Genomic DNA, 15,426 nt, shown 5'->3' with positions numbered 1-15,426 from the left:
GCTTTTAAAACAACCTTTATGGTAGTTTCATTTGCGTTTTTAAGCGGAATGTGAGTCTGTTTAGAATTTTTTATTACCAAAAAACATTAGGAAACAATATATAATATTCACTATGTTTACAGATTACTTCCCGATATCGTGTAATACTATTTCCTTCTGTCATTTTTAAATGCCTTATATGAATCGCTTTGAATACCTTGCTGACAAAATGTGCTGCATAATGTTGCCTTGCCTTATTAGTCTCCAATATATCATTTCCTGTCATCAATAATCAGTTTTAATCCCAAAAATGTTAGATTTCCGGGTTGTCTGGAACGCATCATTGGAGGACCAATCATTAAGGAGTTCGCCTTAGTGGGCGTGTCTTAAGCATCACATCACTGACAGACGCGCATCGCTTGAGCGTTAAAAACTGAACATTTATCAATACTCCCACCCTTTAGAACATCGTTTTTCAACCTTGGGTCGTGACACCATGTGGGGTCGCTTGGAAATAAAATTAGGTAACCTGAAATGTCTAGTAATAATAATAAAAAAAAAAATAAAAATGACTGATTAAAATAATGTTCTTTTAAATCATATTCTTTTTAAATAAATAAATAAACAAAAAAAACACAACACAGTATCTCCAGCAACTGTATTCTATATTTTTACTTTCTCAAACATAAAAGTAGTTCAAATAAAATGTAATATAAAAAAAAGCTGTCACTTTCTGCACTAATCCTAGATCCTCAGTATTTGTAACACACTATAACAAACATGATCAAATACTGACTTTAGAAAAAAGTCAGAGATTTGTAAAATAATAATAGGGTCACGACAAAAAAAAGGCCAGGAACCACTGCTTTAGAAGTTTAGTGAATATAATGAACTCCCTGTATCTTGTGTGTTTTTCAGCTTCGATGAGGACTGTCATCGTTCTCAATTTCTTAAGGAATGCGAGTCAGATGCGACACCAGCTGTACCTTTACGCCCACGCCTGCACTGACTTTATAATGGACTGGCCCTCCTGCAGGCCACCTCGGCCTGTGTTTTCAATGTATGGACCTTTCATCTCTCAACCAGCTTGTGGTGGTACCCACACCCTAGAGGAAGAAGGCCTTCTGATGGATGAACCCATCACGCCTCCCAGTATGAGCCGCCAACTTCCTGAGGTCACAGAAAGCAGATGCTCTCCAAACCAGCTCAGCTTTGGTTCCACTGATACCAACCGTGTCGCTGACATTGGTGGAGATCACTTATACCTCTACAGCCCTATCTCTGACATATCTGGTTGTGTGGCTGACGGCTTCCCTTTACAGCGACAAACTGTTACTGAAGCTGAGGAATAGAATGTTTAACCCCCAACAAAACCTGTCATCTGTTTATAGGCAGCGTTCCAGCTCAGAGAATGCTCGACTGGTGAACACTTGTAGTGGAAATATATAATGTATATAATCATCATATCCCTTTTATTTAATCAAATATTCAGCAATAAAATTCTGAGGTGTTATATAAACTGTTTTAAAATATTCATATTCATGCTTCTTAGGTTGTAGTAATGTTGTGGAAACATAGTATGTCTGAATAAATTTAAAATGAGTGTACGACAATAATATGTCTTTGTGTGGATTTATTCAGGATCCTGAAGGAACATCATTAACAGAGACAAAGAAGTGTCTGCAAAAGTGAACAAGAAAAAGAAGAGGTTACATGTTTCTTTATGGACAGATGGGGGCTTCTCAACAAAAACATGACACATCAGTGCCCGAGAAAAAGTACTAGTATTATTTCCACCATTATTTGCTGGATATTATGTGGATTATGTAAGCAAGAAGTGGCCCCATGTCTACAAAGTTAGAACCAACCACTCGCCTATGGAGCATTTGGGGTAAAGTGTTGATTTTAGATTTTGTACAGTCACCAATAACCAAATACAGCAAGTCCTACAAGATAAAGGATTAAGACAAGGCAAGGCAAATTTATTTGTATGGTGCATTTCATACACAAGGCAACTCAATGTGCTTTACGTGATAAAACGTTCAACTGTCTAAAATCAATCAGAACATTTAAAACAATCAGTAAAATAAATTTAAATCATCAACAAACACAGAGAAAAAAAGTGCCTTTCACTTTGATTTAAAAATGTTCACATGTGATGCTGACTTCAGTTCTGCTGGCAGTTTGTTCCACTTCTTTGCAGCATAACAACTAAAAGCAGCATCATCATGTTTACTGTGAGCTCTGGGCTCTACTATCTGACCTGTGTCCATAGATCTGAGAGACCTGCTGGGTTCATACCTGACTAACATGTCACTGATGTATTCTGGACCAAACCCATTCACAGATTTATACACCAGCAGCAGAACATTAAAGTCTATTCTGAGGCTGACTGGGAGCCAGTGTAAAGACTTTAAAACTTGAGTAATGTGTTCTGACCTCTTTGTTCTGGTTAAGACCCGAGCTACAGAATTCTGAACCAGCTGTATAGCTGTTTGATGATCCTTTGGGGGATTCCTGTCAGAAGACCATTACAATAGTCCAGTCTGCTGGAGATAAAAGCATGGACCAAAGACAATCACCTCCATCATTTTGATCTTGGTATGATTTTTTTTAGAGAAATAATTGCGATTTTACAAAATTTTTAGCATTCATTATTTTCACACTACCATGATTTTTAAAATAGACTCCTGAGTCTGAAATAAAGGATGATGATGATAATGAATAAATCAAATCACATTAATTTTCTAATTTGGAATCAAACACAAATCACATCTGCTGTGTAAATAACCAATACATGCTACATATAACGTACTTATCTCAGAGAAAACCTGTATAAAAGCTAAAGGAAGTAAATATATATCAAAGTTAGGGATGCATCGAAATGAAAATTCTTAGATCATTTAAGAAAGCAGTTTACACTGTAATGGGAATATTTGACTACTTCATTGTGGAGGTCAGATGATGAACAATTGTGCCTAGGATGTAAAACATATATAAAACATACCTTTAATTCATTTCAAAGGAGATTTATTTGGGTTGAGGTCTAGATTCTGTAAGGAGGAAGGAGCCGCCCTCAAACACAAAGTTGGAGATTTGAAATTGTCCAAATTGTTGAATGTTCAAGCATAAAACAACTCAGCGGCACAGTGATACAAAAAAGCTGTTATATGTTTAGGTGGTCTGCATGCCTATGTAATAAATTTTATGTATCCTACCATGGAAATGAATACCCGTATTTAATCAATTAGTCTGAGGGAATCAATACTTTAGGTTTTTTTTCATTTTTATTCAATCAATTCATTATTAAAGTGACATTCAAATAGAAATGACAATACGATAATTTGCTTTTATTGGGTTTTTATTTACATCTAATAAGAAATGTTTATTCTGAAATTTAAATATATGTGTAGAATTTGTGTAGAAGCTAAATGCTTGTGGACTTAATGAAATGACTGAATATTACTTCAGTTATAGGCCTGTACATTTTTATTCAATGTATACATGAATGGGTCAAATTACAAATCTGCCAAAATGAAAAATAAATGAACTTGAAAAATAAAAAAGGAAAATTAAATTCAAATAAATAAATATAAGTGGGGAAAAATAAAAAAGTTAAAACATAAATACAAATAAAATTACATCATTAAATAAATAAATAAATAAATAAATAAATAAATAAATAAATAAATAAATAAATAAATAAATAAATAAATAAATAAAAAATATTGTCCAAAAATTAAATATAGATTGATAAATAGAAATGTTAAGGAAAATACAAACATAATTCATTTTTAATTTATTTATTACTTTTATGGATTTAGTAATTTATTATATTAATGTTAAAATATGTTTATTATTGTTTTGTTTTTATTTTAAACTTTTGTTTTTTATCTTTCATTTATTTCTAATTTTGACAGGTTTGGTCCATTAACAAATGAACAAATAAATGAACGTGGAATAAAAAGGGAAATTTGAAAATGAAATACTAATAAATAAATATAAGTGGGAAAAAATACAAAAGTTAAAACATAAATACCAATATAAATACATCATTAAAAAAAAAAATGGAAATACTGCTATAATTTATCTTTATTTTATTTTTTATTTTTATGGATTTATTATTTTATTTTATTAATTTATTTATTTATGTTGTCTACTGCGCATGTACAAGACGTTTCTGCGTCATATGTTACGTAAAGACGTCAGTTGTCCTGGACTTCACGAAAGAGCGGCGTGTGCTGTGGATGTGGCAGCGCTTTTTCTGACTGTCTACGTGTCTCTGTGCTCCCAGGTCACGTTGTGTTGGGCTGTATTCGGCTACACGTTAACTGGTGAGTGGTGCATTTCAAGCAACTTTCTACTCTTTCTTTGGCGCTAAACTAAGCTAGCTTATGAAGGCTAAAGATAGCTAGCAGCCACAGACACGTTTTGACAGCAGTGGAGGAGGCCACTCTGTCACAGTTGTCTGTTTCTTTTTAAATGCTTTAGCTAACTTGTCAATTAGTCTAGATATGCTTTTGGATTCTAAATATAAGTTACACTATACGTCACAGTGGTAAATACTATTATTCTGGGTCAGTAGGTCAAGTTCAACTGAAGTTACACTGACAATGACGCCAATTTCTCATTCATTCATTCACAATTGGTTGGGTCTAGTCTTTTATTATTTATTTGTGTAGACGTCAATGTGCACATCTAAAAATCTGATTATTTCCATTTGTTATTGTGTTGTTGTAACCAGGTTCAGGTGTGAGTGATCATGATTACCAGGCTGGCTTTGCTTTCTGGCCTGAAATCCAGAATCAGGCCATTAAATGTCAGCCATGTCTCCATCAGGACATTTTCTCAAGCCAAATGTAAGTAACAACTCTTTAAATCATGGCACCTGTTTGATAAACAATCCATCTTTATGTATTGTACTTTATATTAGATTTCCTGTTATGTAGTGTAGTTTTCAGACATCTAATGAACAATTTTAAATCCAAAAATAAAAATAAAATAAAATGAAACAATCAAGAATGCAAATAATACATATAAGATAATAATTCTTCTGTCTGTAACTGTGCCTGAAAATGATCAGGATGAAGTTAACACTTATTTAATTCCTGTCCCTTAATTGAAATGAACTTATGGTTCTGTACCTGTTGTCAACATCATTGTTGTCTGTGACATCGTGATTGTTTTTATTATTATAAACAACTAGGGATGTCCCAATACATCTTTTTCACTTCCATATGATACAGATATTGCAGCCTTGCATATCGGGAAATACCGATATTGATACGATAACAGCATGAATCATACATACTTTTATTACTTATTTTGTAGTGTGGAATGTTAGAAAAGGCTTAATCAAGTGTTATTACTCAAACAGACAATAATAGTCAACAACAGTAGGTTACTTTGTTGGAGTTTGAATCACAGTCACCTACGGATAGAAGTGCTGGAGCGGAAAATTTTATCGAAGAGGTTAAATTGGTGATTTTATATACAGTCCGATTTCTGGCTGATATCGGATCGGGTCACCTCTATAAACTACTATTTGCGGTATTATATCGCGGCAGTCTATCTGTACAAAGGATGACGTTGCCAGACCTGTTCTGCGTGACCGTAATTGCCTGTGTTTTCACCGTGTCAGGATGGCCGAGTGGTCTAAGGCGCCTGACTCAAGGATTCTTCCTTCAGCTGCCGTGTGTTCGAATCCCACTTTTGACATATATATATATTTTTTTCATTTTAACATATTTAACACGACAAATTCCACCTTTAAAAATACAAATAAAATAAACATTTTAGGGCATTTCCTGAGTTAGGGTTAGGGCTAAAATAAAAGGGTTAGTGGGGTAGCGAAAAATAAATATGAGCTAAAATACAACTGATGGAACTTTAAGTCACGTAGTGCACCTATCACGTCACCTAAACTGGCCAATGAGGGGTGCTGCGTACGGATAGGCTGCCGGTCTATTGACATGTATTATGTACTGATAGCCACTGCCTTATATCATTGACATCATTATTCTCAGCATTATGAACTCAATATTATCACATCATTGCCACAATTATAAATACTATCACTATTTACTCAAACATTATACTATTAATTATTAGTACACAATTAACCAAGCCTGAATTCACAATAACATACATCACACATACAATAATATATACATCTGTGTACATATATACATACAAATGCAGTAGTACGGTCTTACATATACCTTCTACAAATAATTCTTTTGTACCTGTATTTTAATCTTATTGTCTTGCAGTCCCTGTTCCACGTCCCCATGGGAAGTGTTTCGCCCACAGGAGTGAATTGAAACAGGCCAAACGTATTGTCGTGAAGCTGGGCAGTGCTGTGGTCACACGAGGAGATGAATGTGGTCTGGCATTGGGACGACTGGCCTCAATTGTGGAGCAGGTGTTGTAGGAATTATTTTTGTCTTTGTAGGCCATATGTACATACTTTTATTGGTAAATACATACCGTATACATATGTCTATGGTGCCTTAACCAGATGTGTTCAGGATGCAACTTATTTATTACTAGTTTTCTTTTCTTTTACCCTATTTCACAATCTGATATATCTCACCCAATGTAGCTGTACTCTAATATTAAAGGCTTATGCTATGTAATCTCTGCATCCTGTTAGGTGGCCATGCTGCAGAATCAAGGCCGAGAGATGCTGATTGTTACAAGTGGTGCAGTGGCATTTGGGAAACAGCGACTGAGACATGAGATTCTGCTGTCTCAAAGTGTTAGACAAGCCTTGCATTCTGGACAAAGTCAACTCAAAGAAATGGTGAGCAATGAGTTTCACAACAACTGATTAATATTTATATTTTCTGTATGTAAAGAAAGCATTTTTGTTGTTCGCAGTCAGTCCCAGTTTTGGAGGCGAGGGCGTGTGCAGCAGCTGGTCAGAGTGGATTGATGGCTTTGTATGAGGCAATGTTCACCCAGTACAGTATTTGCACAGCACAGGTACGTCCCTAACGTTTGGTTTATAAACAACACTGTCAGTAAAGTTCCATTCTTTTAGTTTTTCTCCTGTTGTTTTTTTATTTTCTGTGTAGATTCTGGTGACCAATTTGGATTTCCATGATGAGCAAAAGCGTCGTAACCTGAATAGCACGCTGCATGAGCTGCTGAGGATGAACATAGTTCCCATCATTAACACCAATGACGCGGTGGTTCCACCCCCTGTTCCCAACAGTGACCTACAGGGGGTAAATGTGGGTACTATTGTAGGTACTATTCACATATTAAATATGTATGTGTGTATATATATATATATATATATATATATTTAATATGTGAAATTCTCAATTTGTGTTGTCTTGTCCACACACTGGGAGGTCTTTGTTGAATGTTAGCAAATATAAGCTCTTACCATTGTGAAATGTTTCGCCTTTATGTTTTGTCAATGATTTGTTGATGTTTCAGGTGATAAGCATCAAAGACAATGACAGCTTGGCTGCACGATTGGCTGTTGAAATGAAAGTAGATCTTCTCATCGCCCTTTCAGATGTTGAAGGTACAAAATATACCAGTAATTAGATCATTATTAAGTTTGTTGTTAGTTTTTGAATAATGTTTGGTAATTACTGTTTTTAATTTAATTGTGTTTATTTTGAAATGACTCTTAGGTTAATATATTTGCGGAAGTAACTAACAATTTGCTAGCCATTTAGTGTGTTGATTAGTTCAAATATTGTAAATAACATACCCTAAGCCTCTATTATACTTTAGTTCGGTCATTATTCATTCATTGAGAAAATCATGATTTATTTATTTTTATCAAATATGTCATGTCAGGATAATTTAAATGTTTTGTAAAAAACCATCAATCAAATAATTTTTCCTCTGCAGGCTTGTATGACAGCCCTCCAGGAACAGATGATGCCAAACTAATTGATATATTCTATCCTGGAGACCAGCAATCAATCACATATGGTACAAAGTCCAGAGTCGGCATTGGTGGTATGGAAGCTAAGGTTAGCATTAACATTTACAAATTTCATGTATTTCATGTATTTCATTTTTTTAGCAAAGTTTGATGGTTACTTCTCATGATCATGTTGTTTTAAATAGGTGAAGGCAGCCCTTTGGGCTCTGCAGGGCGGAACCTCTGTTGTCATTGCCAACGGGACTTACCCTAAGCTCACTGGCCACGTCATCACCGACATTGTGGAAGGCAAAAAAGTGGGAACCTTCTTCTCTGAAGTGAAACCAGCAGGTACTAAATACATTCATCCCCGTAGAGAGGAATCTAATCTTGCATAATTAGGTTCTCATGTAATTGTGTATAATGGAAACACCAACAGGTCCAACTGTGGAGCAGCAGACAGAGATGGCACGACATGCTGGAAGAACGTTGGCTTCTCTGGACCCAGACCAGGTGACTCTCTCAGCCATGCTGTCTTTGCATATTATTATTGTTTATCTATGCTTTATAATGGTCAAACCCCAAATCTCATTCACATATGAATGCTTAAGCCACAAGGTTTCATTATGATTTTTAAGGTTAAATCAAAAAAATGTAATGAAAAGTAAACTTGATTCTGATGAAATTGCACCACAAAATAAGTGAAACCTATTTGACATAATCCAATAAGCTGTAATAAGGGGGAAAAAAAAGATGTTATACCCAAAGCCGTCCAGTTGTTTTGATTGCTTACGTGTTATTTTCCAGAGAGGAGAGATCATCTGCTGCCTCGCTGAGCTGCTCACGGAGAAGAAAGATGAGATCCTTTCTGCCAACAAAAGAGACATGGAGATCGCTACTGTCTCTGGTAAAAACTATGGAAGGGATTTTGACAAACTATTTTCCATGTTGATTGACTACACAAGGTTTTCCCAAACCAATTCAATTCAAGGACAAAATGTTAGACAAAGGCCAAACATTGTCTTTAATATTAGTGTCTTTAATAACTATCTGTAAACATTCTCTACATAACAAGTTATTAGTTTGAAAACCATTGAAAAATTGGCTCACTGTGAGACTAGCACATGAACACTGCTGAACATTAATGTATGTCCTCAGTGATGGATCAAAGGAACCAAATGAGCCCTAGAAACATTGTGTAGCATTTCCAAGCATGTATTTACTTTAAATCTCTGAAAAACAAACATTTGGACAATAAACAGTTCAACAGGCAGAACCGGCAGTAGTGTTAATAATAATCAATGTTCAATGCCTCATTACATTTTGTAAATAACAAGTCAGCAATTAGAAATATTACCTCTCAATATTAATGTTGTCATGTCTCACATTTAGTAACAACTGGAAATAGGGAGACAGAGAATGAGATATCCAGCTATTTGTAAATATAAAGTAGTAAAGCTTTGTCTACAAACAGATCAGTAATGTAATCATTAGCAGATACACTTACAGTAGACTTCAACACACACACCTTGCACCAGTTATTTTCACATTACATTGATTTGATCCCAAACAATGATGACACCTATGCTGGCGTCAGGTGTAACAAACTTTGGTCATTTAAAAATACTCCTGTTGTGGCTGTCACTTTATTTATACACGAGTAATGCACATTGATGTCAATTACATTCATTTAAAATGCATGCATTTAGTTATTGTATAAGTCACTAAAAGACAAACTAAAAAACAACTAGAGTTCTGGCAATCAACTAAGATGCTGTCGATGTGTGCACGGTTACATTTTTACATGCCAACACTTACTAAATGCAAAACGCACATTTAAACGAGGAAACTTTGTTTGAAAAGGGACATTTGTCTTGAGAACCACACTACACGGCGAGATAATATTACAGGCAAAAGCATTCAATTTGTCCTCATGTAAAACATAGAACTTTCACAATACAAGAAAAGGGCAGAGAAAAGTGCTAAATTGTTACCAGTAAACATGGTGTTTATGGAGGCTTGGACAAAATGGCGTTTTGAAAAATGGTGTTGCATTTGTACTCTTCTGATATTAATATTTTTCTCTTTCTGTCTTGGAAAGAAAATCCACAATTGTTCCATTTTCTTCATTCACAAAGAGAATTTCACTTTTTGAATTCCCATTTTCTTACAAGTTGCTGCATTTTATTCATAATCACTCATCTATTTCAGGTAGTTTTTCCCAGCCTCTCATCAACCGGCTCAGTTTATCATCTTCCAAACTGAACAGCCTTGCCATTGGTCTGCGTCAGCTTGCCGTGGCTTCCAGGGACAGCGTGGGTCGAGTGCTGAGGAGGACCAGGGTGGCCAACAACCTGGAGCTGGAGCAGATCACGGTGCCCATTGGGGTCCTGCTAGTTATTTTTGAGTCACGTCCTGATTGTCTACCACAGGTCAGACTGTAATCCTGTTTGTTCTGATCATCATCCTTACCTGATGAATTTTGAAGTATTTCAATGAATAATGTATTCCAGGTGTCCGCACTAGCAATCGCCAGTGGAAACGCTTTGCTCCTAAAGGGTGGAAAAGAAGCACCCCACACCAACAGAATTTTACATCAACTGACACAGGAAGCCCTTTCAATTCATGGAGTTTCAGATGCAATCCAACTGGTAGGTCTGACACTCTGGTATCATGCTTGTAGATGAATTATTATTTAAAATTTTCTTTCTTGCAGGTAAGCACTCGGGAGGAAGTGGAAGATCTGTGCCGACTTGACAAACTGATAGACCTGATCATTCCCCGTGGATCGTCGGAGCTGGTGCGGAACATTCAAAGAGCGGCTAAAGGCATTCCTGTGCTAGGCCACAGTGAGGGCGTGTGTCACGTCTACGTCGACAGTGAAGCCAGCATAGACAAAGCTATCAATGTTGGTAGGTGTGGGTTTTTATTTGGGATGCACCGAAATGAAAATTATTGGCCGAAACCAAAAATGAAAAAGCCGAAACCCGGAACACCGATAGAAATTGTGCAAATTATTAGTTCCATGGCATTTATGGCTTTTAATTTTAGTGAAGTTAGTAGAAATTCAAACATTGAAGCATTAATATAAATGTATACAATTGCAAAGAATAAATTAATTCAGAATATGAAAATATTTGTTGAGCGCTGACATTCCAACGATGCACAATATAAAATATCCCCACTCATGCACTAAATAATATTATACAGGCCAATAACTGGCTGAGCTGCTGGAAGAGAGTTAAATTAAACATGATTTTTCATTAAAACACAAAGTACATTTAAGTCACACAGACTCACACTCTCTGTGCTTTAATTGTGGCGTATATAATTTTTAAAAATACCATCTGGAGCTGCAATTAACGATTATTTTTGTAGTCTAATAAGTTTTTCCCATTAGTCGACTAGTTACCATAATTTTTCTGTTTTGAATCACACATTTTAGACTACTTTTTTAGCACACCTGCTTAAATCCTTCCACCTGTGAACGTGTCCCCGTTGAACTGTGACAGCATGTTTTTCAGAGAGGAATTAAAACAATGACATAAAACATGTATTTGTAGTGTAGTTTATATATTTAACATATAGAATATGATTTAAAAATCAATAATACATTAAATGATACAAACAAAGTGTAAGCTTTCTTGAACAAAGTAGTAGTAGTAAACAGTCAGAGTAAATAATGGTAAAAAGATGCAGCTAACCTGCTGGTTGTGGAGGTAATGAGGTTTAAACCAATCACAGAGTTCCTTTTACTTAATTCAAGTTCATAAAATAATAAATCATACCATCTTAATTGAAAGATTCCTTATAAGTTAAGAAATGTCTAATGTTATCCAAATCACAATTAATAATTAATTAAAGACGTTTACTGCTCAGAATAAACACTAGTATCAGCAGAAAGCACAGAAATTTCAAAGTGGGTACGTCACTAACTCACTGAGTGCAGTGATACACGCGTTTTCAGACGTACACAGATGTAATAAACCTATTATTAATTAATACCTATTTGAATCACAGCTGTTGGCTATCAAACACATTTGCATGTGATTAGAAATAAGGGATTGGGGAGATTGGCATCTCCTTCGCGCTTTAATGATTGACAGTAGAACTTCAAGGTTTAAACTTAGTTTTTCACCGGTTTGTTTTCGGTGAAAAGTTGTGAAGCTTTAGACACTTTAGGTCAGGGGTGCCCAACCCTGATCCTCAATGGCCCCTATCCAGCATATTTTAGATGTTTCCCTCTTCCAACACACCTGATTCAAATGAGTAACTCATCATCAAGCTCTGCAGAAGCCTGATAACGATCCTGGTCATTTCAATCAGGTGTGTTGGAAGAGGGAAACATCTAAAACATGCTGGATAGGGGCTCTTGAGGATCAGGGTTGGACACCCCTGCGTTTACTTGCACAAAGTTAGTGTGGCGATTGCCCCTAGAGATCAATGTAAGGTACTGTATCAGAAAGAAAGCAGGAAGCGGGCGTGGGCTCGATTTTATCTTTAATTTACAAGATTAAATACAGTTTTATAGTGGACATAATCGATTATGTCGACTGATCATTACAGCCTTAATCCCATCCAAGTAATGATCTTTATGACGCATACCAAGTAGAGTCATGAAGTGCAGAGGATCTCTGTGAAACGTGTGCTGACAGACTGAAACCAGATGTTGTGCAGCCATGCGTCGGGCTGCCGTGTGGTGCGTGCGTCGTCAACTCTGCTTGGAAAACGCTTCCTAAAGATGATTTCTTTAGTGCTCAGATGTATTGAAATACAGCCGCTCCGCTAAGCCACGGACAAGTTGGCACGTTTACTGCCATGTTTGCTCGCGTTATCACAACATCCTGTTTCGGTCGCCTTTTTTCAGTCAGAAAAGTTTTTCAGTGGCCATAATTTCAGTGCATCACTAGTCTTTATCTCCTTTGAAGGCACAACAATACATAAATAATTGTTCTGTTTTTTTTTATTTAATTGTATTTATTTTTACAATCTGTTTTTTTTTTTTTTTTTTTAATACTGTCTTTATTAATAGTCAGGGACTCAAAATGTGACTACCCTGCTGCCTGCAACGCCATGGAGACCCTCCTGGTTCACAGAGATCTGTTGCGTGCTCCTATATTCGACCAGATCATCGACATGCTGAGATCAGAACAAGTAAGAAGCTGCTGCAATTTATGCAACTTAAAGCTTATCAACACAAAAACAGACTTTTCTGGCTATGATTTAAAAAATGTTCCTGATGTTGGGTGGTGTTCTCGTAGGTAAAGATACATGCAGGACCACGGTTTGCTTCGTATTTAACATTCAGCCCCTCTGAGGTGAAGTCCCTCAGGACTGAGTACGGGGACCTGGAGTGCTGTATAGAGGTGGTTGACAGCATGCAGGAAGCTGTGGACCACATCCACAAGTATGGCAGCGCCCACACTGATGTCATTGTTACTGAGAACGAGGACACAGCCGAGCAGTTTCTGCAGCAGGTGGACAGTGCCTGTGTCTTCTGGAACTCCAGCACTCGATTTGCAGATGGTTACCGCCTCGGCTTAGGTACGTTTACTATCCGCTTTCTACCCAAACAAAGACAGTCTTAAAATTGAAGTAAAAATATTTCACAATTTTGTTTTTTTTCCTCCTCTAGGAGCTGAGGTTGGCATAAGCACAGCAAGGATTCATGCCAGGGGTCCAGTTGGTTTGGAAGGACTTTTAACCACCAAGTGGGTCCTCAGAGGAGAGGGCCACACTGTTGCTGACTTTTCTGAACAGGGGAGCATGACTTACTTACATGAGAACCGCCCTGTCCCTCAGGGTAGTTTAGCATAAAGACCTAGTACGAGTTTTCTTAAACGTTGACACCTGTGCCAGGCAACGTCAGTGAGTTGTATTTTTTTCCAGTGGATTACAGATGGATTACGTGACTGACAGGCTGGAAAAGCTTTCTAGTAAAAAGGACTTAATTGCACCATGTTCATATCTTCAGTTACAGTATGAGAGAAAAATGATCAAACGGGACAAAACTTTCCTCTTTCTGTAACTAAAAAGAAATGGGAATATTGCGTACCTGTCTGTTCGTTACATTTCTGTTTTCTGTAATGTATTTTTCTACTTGCCCGTGGTCCTTGTGTATCTGACTGTGTGGATGCTTTAATAAATATGCTGTAATGTACAGTGGACAAAGTTATGTCAAAGTCAACTCTTAAAATAATCTACAAATAGATTTGACAGCTTTTACCTGTGCCTTCACTGTACAGCCTGAGTATAGATAGTAACGCTATGTTTTAATGTTTGAATCTAAGACTGTCTTAGTTTTCCACCTCTAAATATTTGCCACGCTAATGGGTAAAAGTTTTACTTAGTTTTCAGATTATGTATGCATAGCCTTCAGGGGGTATGCTACGAAGCCAGATGACCTCTTATCACGCTAACTTCTGGGATTTAATCAGTGTGTGCTGTCCTTTGAAGCATGCTAACGTCTTACGGAGCTAAATCACCATGGTAACTTAGGCTTAACGACTAACTGGTCGGCACTAGGCTCTGTTCTGGCTAGGATTTTAGCCAGCGCTAAAGCCCCGCCTTCTGACCAATTAGTTCTCTTAGAAAACGACCTGCCCATTGTTAAAAGATCCTGGTTGGTGCAGATCTGACAGCTGCGTTTAGGAAAGAAAGATTATTAATGGATAAATGCAATCCTTTAATTTACCGATTACATCGTTTAGGAAAAATATAGATTTATATCTGATGAACTGATCTACAGTCAGCTGATGAAGCCTGTGTCTCTGTATGAGTGTACGGGTGAAGTCATTCATTCATTCATTCATATGCTATAGTGAGGCTGACCGCATCAGCAGGATCATACTAGAGACTGTGGAACAATGTGCTCTCATCCCAGTGTGTGATAAATAGGTCTACTTGAATAGATACATGTGTGTGCTGTAATAAAGGGAAACTGATCAGAGCGCTGTCCATTTTTCATCCAATGGATTAATATCATAAATAATCTCATGCTTTTACGCATTAACAGTGTCAGCAGCTTCCTGTCTGGGTAAAGTCTGCTTGTCTGCACATTACCATACACACTATAAAAATATAAAGTGACCAGTTAGGAGATAAATAAATATGGCTCAGTGTATTGCACTTTGCTGTGGGTTATTGCACATGAGTCATGGGAGGTTCAGGGTTCTCATGGCCCAGGGATACAAATTGTTTGCCATTCTGGAAGTGGAGCTTTGATTGATCTGTATCTCCTTCAGAGGGGAGCAGGGTGGGAGTGGTCAGAGAGGATGGGTCTGGTGCTGGCCCAGGAGAGCTCCTCCATCACATTTGTTTTTTTGTTTTTTGTCAGTTTCACTTCTATTACAGGTATGGCTTTCTAATGATCATAGAAATGCACTGGCTTTGATACATCAAAACTGCATTAACTGTTGGTGGTGAATTTATGTTTCTAAAATTTCATTCACAGCAATATTACCTCTGAAAACTCCAGTGAACATTTGAATGGAAAGCTCCTCTGATTCCTTTATTAATTAATTGTTTTCGTTACAGCCCCATAAGATGTAGTTTTC

At 36.7% G+C, this 15,426-nt stretch overlaps 1 protein-coding gene across 2 annotated transcripts; it reads left to right on the top strand.

Moving 5' to 3' along the window:
* Positions 1 to 4,180: 4,180 nt before the first annotated feature.
* LOC114477276 (delta-1-pyrroline-5-carboxylate synthase-like) lies at positions 4,181 to 14,819 on the top strand. 2 transcript variants are annotated; one of them, XM_028469527.1, is made up of 17 exons: positions 4,181 to 4,313; positions 4,724 to 4,838; positions 6,252 to 6,403; positions 6,635 to 6,784; positions 6,862 to 6,966; positions 7,059 to 7,217; positions 7,429 to 7,519; positions 7,855 to 7,979; positions 8,077 to 8,221; positions 8,310 to 8,383; positions 8,678 to 8,777; positions 10,082 to 10,302; positions 10,384 to 10,521; positions 10,587 to 10,782; positions 12,903 to 13,024; positions 13,132 to 13,414; positions 13,506 to 14,819. In XM_028469527.1, the coding sequence occupies exons 2-17, from the start codon at positions 4,742 to 4,744 to the stop codon at positions 13,685 to 13,687; spliced, it is 2,340 nt and encodes a 779-aa protein (XP_028325328.1). In that variant the 5' UTR covers positions 4,181 to 4,313; positions 4,724 to 4,741; the 3' UTR covers positions 13,688 to 14,819. The 2 variants fall into 2 exon arrangements, with proteins under 2 accessions (XP_028325328.1, XP_028325327.1); XM_028469526.1 differs by having other exon boundaries at positions 7,059 to 7,229.
* Positions 14,820 to 15,426: the final 607 nt, after the last annotated feature.

This window comes from Gouania willdenowi, chromosome 15 (assembly GCF_900634775.1).
Source record: "Gouania willdenowi chromosome 15, fGouWil2.1, whole genome shotgun sequence".
In the NCBI taxonomy this organism is placed as follows: domain Eukaryota; kingdom Metazoa; phylum Chordata; class Actinopteri; order Blenniiformes; family Gobiesocidae; genus Gouania; species Gouania willdenowi.
The sequence above is the reverse complement of the archived record's forward strand: the minus strand, read 5'-3'. Positions and strand labels throughout refer to the sequence as shown.

Bases quoted from the DNA above. Each gene is read 5' to 3' on its own strand.
- LOC114477276 (XM_028469526.1), top strand. From the start codon at position 4,742: ATGATTACCAGGCTGGCTTTGCTTTCTGGCCTGAAATCCAGAATCAGG. The intron at 8,384-8,677 runs GTGACTCTCTCA...GTTATTTTCCAG, and splicing joins CTTCTCTGGACCCAGACCAG to AGAGGAGAGATCATCTGCTG. The intron at 13,415-13,505 runs GTACGTTTACTA...TTCCTCCTCTAG, and splicing joins TGGTTACCGCCTCGGCTTAG to GAGCTGAGGTTGGCATAAGC.